The sequence below is a fragment of the Diadema antillarum genome, unplaced genomic scaffold (genome assembly GCF_040938485.1).
Source record: "Diadema antillarum isolate AM-2024a unplaced genomic scaffold, OU_Dant_1.0 seq00001232_RagTag, whole genome shotgun sequence".
Taxonomy (NCBI): Eukaryota; Metazoa; Echinodermata; class Echinoidea; order Diadematoida; family Diadematidae; genus Diadema; species Diadema antillarum.
In genome coordinates, this window is record NW_027272020.1 from 607,592 (window position 1) to 615,185 (window position 7,594).

The 7,594-nt window shown below is 38.4% G+C and overlaps 1 protein-coding gene across 1 annotated transcript in view; it reads right to left on the bottom strand.

The window, feature by feature from the left end:
- Window positions 1–7,282, bottom strand: part of LOC139745058 (uncharacterized) — a 66,302-nt gene extending 59,020 nt beyond the window's left edge. The window contains exon 1 of the mRNA XM_071655473.1: window positions 7,210–7,282. Coding sequence (XP_071511574.1) covers window positions 7,210–7,282 — 73 coding nt within the window. The remainder of the gene's footprint in view (window positions 1–7,209) is intronic.
- Between the last annotated feature and the right edge of the window lie 312 nt (window positions 7,283–7,594).

Sequence of the window (7,594 nt, forward strand, 5' to 3'; positions counted from 1 at the left end):
CAATTTGAATCGGTCACTAATGGAAGAGAAAGGGAGAGAGGAGATGTAATAAACATTCCATGCTGACATAAAAATCTAAGCCAACATGACGTTGTGTATTGAAGATAGATCATTATTTTCGAGAATGTCAGTCGCAGTCAGTATGTATATACTCCATCTGACGATATCTGCTTGTAGATTTAAGCAGAGGCTACAATGGAAGTCTGGCGTCACGTTCGAATTTTCGTCGTAGAGGCCATGACGGTAAATTTGAATTTTTACGATCAATTTTTAGCAGATATCATGCAACATCTATTGAAGCATCACAGGTGACACTGTTAAAAAACGAAAAACGACGACGACAACAACAACAACAACAACCGAAACAAAAATAATGTTTTAAGTTATCCCTGTAAATGAAGGCTAGAACAGAAGATCCCTCGTGTCATGTTAATTTGCCTTTTGCTAACCCTTTCCAGAACACCCGGGCCCCGTTTTATCAAAAGATATAATCGATTTTAAATTTCCTTGACACACAGGCTGCCATATACTTACAATAGAAATCAATTGTATAATCAATTATAACTCTTCACAAAACTAAAGGTGATATTAGCGTTTCACCTTTCTTTACCTGCATGCCCGTTGTTTATACCACCTCGGCAGTCGTATCATCCCTAATGAATGGCTTCGTATTTGATAAGAATGAGATCTATTCACTGTCGACATAGAGCTCCACGCACCGATGGTGATAATCAATTTCAATACATATTTCTCCCACCACCTGTAGCCTACCATAAAGTCATTGTTAAAAGCTGCATACCAAGTTGTAATCGCGTCGAATCTACTATTCAATAACACCACAGCTACATAAAAGGGTTCATAAAATGAGTATTCAACAACACGATTTAAGGGCTTATAGGGCAATCAAGCACAGATGCATAATAGCACAGCAAAAACGAGGTGTATGATAATTGGGTGCATACGAATTTACTCATCCGAATCATATGCAGAAACAGAGATGTTCATTGCAACCACGCATGCTGAGGGGAGGCAGGTGTGGACCTTTATAACAATTATGTTTATACGATTAGCTACACATGCACAGAGATTACCGGTCGTTGTTCTGAGAACTGTATCGAGTATACGGATATGTTAAAGAGTTACGTCAAGGAAAAGGGGTGACACGACATTGGTTTGCTCCTGCCTGTCTTATCTTCTCCCTGACTAAGGGTTAGGGTTAGGGCTATGACAGGGTTTTAGGTTTAGATCGATGTGAGGATTAGGGTTAGGGTTATGTTTGTGGGTAGTTTATGTTTGGCTGATATTCTCTATAAGTGAACTTATTCTCCTTAATCATGGTTGATAAAATAAATGGATTTGCGTTGAATAAGCATTATCATGCTTGCGGCAGAATATCTGATTAAACTATAACCTAAAGTGAAGTCATAGAGCTAATCGAGTGCTGTCTCCTCATAAAATTTAATGGATGTTAAGTTTCTGGCGCCGTCTTAGAATCTCAAGCAATATATACTAATTACATGACGGTCAGCTCGAGTGCCCGCCGCGAGCGAATCAACTCGTCGTTGCGCACGGCGTAGCATTGGCGACATACTATAGTAACAGGTTGCCACTGAATCGATTGAGAAACAAATTACCCTTTGAAATAGGCCTACATTGTTATATTTGACCTGAAACAGAGAAAGTACCAAGGACATTTTGGAGTAATTAATCACAATCACTTTTCTACGTCTTAAAGATATGACTGCAAATCAATTGCCGATTTTTATCTAGATCGGATGCTAACATAAATAATAGATATTCATTACTGGCAAACAAAAAAAAAACATTTGCAAGAAGAACTCATTAAAATAGATGCTGTTATTACAGCTCTGGTGACTTTGTTGTTGCTATTGTTGTACTTGAGCTTGTATGTCAGTGTTTTGCACCAGTGTTTTGCACTATGAAAAAAGATCAGTCGTGTGTGACTGACAAGTGTCACAGGATTGATTGCATTGAAAATATGTTGTCTAAAACAAAGGCGAAATAATTCTGTGAATAAAGAAAAGAGAATAATAGGTGTTTACATCTAGGACAAGCTGAAAGGAGTACAATATTTGGATTTACAAAAAGAGGGAGAGAGAGCGAACTAGAAAGAATGTATATGGACTGACACGTGGATGCAAACTGAGGAATTGGGAGAGTAGGGCGTTTGAAGGATAGCCCATGGGTATATTGACTAATTGGATTACTGTTGTAGGCAATATTAAACGGTATTTCTTGTGTTGAAGGGGGAATGACCTGGAGTACTTCGTTTATGAACACGCTGACCCGTACAGTAGACGAATGTTAAGATAGTATCATTATACTCTAAGCACTGAAAATATTTATGTGGTCTAAACAAGGGTGAAATAATTCTGTGAATAAATCTGATAAAGAAAAGAGAATGATGGGTGTTAACATTTAGGACAAGCAGAAAGGAGCACTATTTGGATAAGAAAGGGTGGAAGGAGGGCTACAAAGAAAGTATTTGACTGACTCGTGGATGCAAACTGAGGATTTGAGAAAGTACGGCATTTGAGGAGTATATTATAGTCCATAGGTATATTGACTATCAAGAATTGAATAAGCGTTGCAGTCAATATCAAACGATATTTCTATTGTTGAAGCGCGAATGACCTGGAGAACTTCGTTTATAAACACACTGACCCGTAGATGTATACGTATCATAACATAACATTATAAGCACTGACCCCATATGGAGAAATCTGCAGTAAGTGGTATTCAAAACAGTTTAAATATGCTAGTCGTCATGCACCAGAGTGGTTTTAACTATTGTCCCGTTCCTATGAACATGTGTGAGCCACTTAGCGTTTTAATACATTGGCATTCTGATGAACCTATGGCATAGTCAATATACACTGTATTCTATATATGTTACTTTGCAATGTACATAGTATGTTATCTTCTGTATACGTTTTGCTATTTAATGTATATGTTCATCAATATCATTCAGGGCTCCATGGAAGACCGCTACTTATTGGTGAATGGGCTACCCTGACAAAAGACCTAGAATTACTACTACTTCTACTACTACTACTAATAATAATGATAATAACAATGATAATAAATATAATAATAATGATAATTGTAATAACAACACTAATAATTATAATAATAATAATAATAACAATAACAATAATAATAAGGTGTTTTGATCTAGAAGAGTCCGCTTTCTAATGAAATTAGATATGAATCGGAACAGTGCCCTTAACATTTGCACCAGAAAGGGGCATTGCTTCCTCCTGAGCAGGTGAGTAGGACCAAAGAGGCACTGGTACCTCCTTGACAAGACTGGGTGGGCACTTGCAGGAATCAATGGAGGTAAACTGTTTTGACCGCGCCCATAGGACATGAAGAAGGGGAAACTGCCCTATTATCATAGCGGCATGGGAGTAAAAACTGTTCAGCACGAGTCGTGTGACAGCCATGAAATGTGCTAGATAACATTTGGGCATGGTAGCATGGAAGAAATAAGATAGATAATATGCAATGACTGATAAATGATAGAAGGATCTTTTCTTGGCTTCATCTGAGTAGTTATTATTATTAGCAATCAGCCTCAGGGCTTTTGTTTGCTTTGGTAAAGGCCTCATGATCAGAAGACTCAAAATTTAACTCAATGCGAATGTTCCAGTATCCTCAAAAATGTATTATGATATCCAATGCTGGGCCGAAGGATAATTCAAAAGAGTTTGCACAACATATAACTGTCCCCGCCAGCCGTGGACCCATAATCTCAATTCAGATAACCTCCTAATGAAACAGAAGTGGATGTAACCTAACTGCTCCACCGTGGCGTCATAATAAGCCAGTTATTGGGTTTGATCTGCGTGCTGGAGAAATTTGACAAAATGCTAATGTCGATAGAGGCTATATAGGTAAACACGGCAACACCATTGTGGTGTGGACCTTTCCGTTTAGGACGTAATGGTATATACACCGTCCATCACATTGAAATAGCTGATCATAGCACTTTGCGCACCTTAATTCTGTCACATGTGCAAACAATTATGTTATTCCTTATCATTTCATCTGTTTGTGCAGGCGAATAAATCTGAAGAAAACATTAGCTTCGAAAGCTCAGAAAAAAATTACAAACAAACAGAAACCCCCGGCCTCCATTCATCTATGCATACGAATGCATCTCACTATCTATCATCACCACCTATCACCTGTAATACCGACCAAAGATGGGAAGAGCCCACAGTAAAAATGTCAGCATCAAACCATTATATCTAATCCAGTACATAATATTATGTTTGTTTTGGATGTTTTGTATAACTACAGAACATCTACATTTTCTGTGATATAAATTTTGAATATGTTAATTGCATGATTCAATTTTGTATTGAAGTATAGACACAAAATATATTTGGAAAATTCCTTCTGTTAGTTTTATTGTGTACTGATAAAATTGGAGAATATCTTATTTTTTAGGATTTGGGAAATAAATATAATGAATATATGCAGCTCCTCCCCCCCCCCCCCCTCCCCGTCTCCTCGGTTTCATAGCTCAAATGTATCACAATGAAGGAATAGAGGGAGAGAGACAGGAGATGTTTATATGCGTGTATGTCAGGAGAGCATAATTCCTCTGGACACATTGCTTGACTGATCTTACGAAATCAATCAGATAACCTTGTTATTTCAGCCATGATCCCAATAAGAGCAAATTGGCGACTACGAGCACTACTGGCCGACTAGGCGAAGTAAAAATAACAATCTCTAAAATCAATTGACGTCATGAGGGAATCATATAGTGGAATGATAATGCAATCCACCTTCGCTAATTTCAAATGTACGTCTACCACATGAACTGGAAGATTATATGGATTAGATAATTGAATACAGAGAGTGAATTAATGTAATTAGGAAAACTGTATAATCACAGTTTCAAAAAGAGAGTGTCCTAAGCATATCTATACTCATTGCTCATATCATAGCACAGAAAGATGAGGTCCAAATATTAATCATTAGAGCCCCTGAAAAAAAGCGGTTATGATATTGTAAAACATCCTACAAAAACAGCAATACCGACTACCAATTCGATTCTCGAGTCAGAATTCATTGAAAGCCAGTTCGGTTTTTCTTCTGACACTTCCGGATACTGAGCAATCTTATTGTATTATTGCAGCTGCAAAGTACTCTATAAGATAAGCAAATCTCTTATGCCAATCTTTTCTTCAACATTGCTTTGGACATCCCCAATAAAATCCTGTAGTTGTAACGATGGAAGTCGAAATGCCGCCAGGTGATGGTCCGTCACACCAGGGAGGTGGAAGCTTCCACCTCCCTGTGGTCACACACATCCTCCAGAAAACGGGCGAGTGATGTCGACCCCTCGTGTTTTGTCCCACGTGACGAGAGCAAAAGTCAACACAAACGATATGAACCAGGTACGTCGTGTCATAATTTCATATCAAAGAAGTTAATAAGTGAATGAAGGTTTCAAAGATACTCGAAAACAAGTGTGCTTAATCTCCTCTACCGATAGATAAGGAGTACATAAATTGCTTGGTACTAGCTTAAATGACGAATCAACTGGTCTCCCCCAGTGGTCCAGGTTTAATTTGATGATAGCATTAGATAATTCTAACATTATTTCCAACAGTCTTACAACGACATTTGATGTTATGTCTAAAATAATAATTTTTGTTTTCATCTCGTCACTTTACCTCTACTGCATATTCGATTCAGAACTACGATACCAATATCCTGTAGTTTGATCATGTTGATATAGGGTCAATCAACAAGATCCATAGATAAAGATCAATTAAAAACGTGTTGTTGGAAGGGATATAGTGAGTACTTAAATAATGAATTGAAAACGGGTATCAAAGACTGTTATCAAAATGCTTCGTTAGAAGAATCAAGTATAATATTCATAAGTAGATAAGGCATTTGCATATCACATGGCCCCGTCTTGCTGGGCGGGTCCCGTTGCTGAGCTGTGGTAAGTCCGTCAATGTCCGTTTCTTACGCCATCACGTCTTCCGGCTGAGTTTTACAACAGGCTTAATTCTAATCTTACACAATTCTTTGGAGGAACTTTGTATAAAGGCCCTTCAAAGTAGGTAATGATGGGGTGGGAGAACCTGTTCCTATGTCTTCCATTCTTCATCTCTTCAACAATGGATTATTTTTGGCTAAGTGTAGCCTTTTCGTTCATCAGAGGCAATGATCCGTGTAAGATGTGAATCATGGTGTCTTGCGAATACGACAGCGTCACTGCATGTCTGTGAAGCCGGTCTCGAATCATGATGAAATCACGCAACAAAGTGAAATCACTCAACATGGCGAAATTACTCAACAAAAAACGAGAATGTCTTCCATTCTGATTGATTGAAATGTGTCAAGAATATGTTCTATCGTATCACCCACGATAAAATCCTAGATGTATTTCTCTCTTTCACTTGCTCACGTTGAAGAGGTGAGGAACATACCTTGAAACATAATGCACGCAAGACAACATGACACCATTTTTTTTTAACATGAATAAGTCGCCAGTGACTCTAACGAGTGATCACGATAACAGTTGTAGGCCTACTTATTGCTGAACAGGTTAAGTTAAACAAGTTAAACAGTCACACATAATATGTTAGAAAAGAATGATTGTATACATGTTGTTGTTGTTGTTTTAGCTGAAAGTATTGCATACATAATTCAGACCTCGGATGTGCAAAATGATACAAACGTTAATAGTGTGAGGGCGTACCAAGATTTGTTATTATAGTCTTGGGTTTTGATGGCGGCAATGCAGATTATCTTACTTCATTGATGATTAGATCTACTTCCATACCGGACTAAAGACAGGAAAAAGAGTAGGAATCCTATCATAATAGATGTACACAGTCTGCAGACCTACACAGAACAGACTGCATTCTCCGACAATGGTGTGCTAAAAGGCTAAAAGCACTAGCCGAGGTTAAGCAAACATAACTTGTGATGTGGCGTGAAATTCATATCTCCCTCCGCAGCATTTATACACAAACAGAATCTGTCGTTAAACTCTACTCCACGCAAATCCAGATGAGCTATTTACATACATAATACTAACCAAGGAGTAATTCAATAATCTAAGAGAATCACATGTGGTAGACATGGTATAAGAACGCCAGTTTGGGGCTGCTTGCTTAAGACTCATCTATGAGAGCGGTGAATTGTACTTACCTTGACTCAAAGCTGATCGCAGGTAGATTCCCAGCAAAGACAGAAAGACCTGAATGTTTGCGAAAGAAGCCATTTTATCATGAGACGAACCACCAGACGTCGGGGTAGATGAACGATCGAACACCTGAATGTTTAGACGAAAATCATGTACACAATAATCACTGCATATTTTCACGGAATGTATAAGCAGCGAACGTGTCCTTCGTTACAGCTTTATTAGTTGTAAGTTATGTAGAAGTGGTCAGGACCTGTTGGACGGCTTTCCCTCCCCTTATGCACTGAGTCACGGCATTGTTACACCCGCCTGCTACTATTCGGTTGACCGATCGGCATTTCAAATACGGGAGTTGAGCTCCAAGGAAGGAGGGCTGCAAAATAACAATAG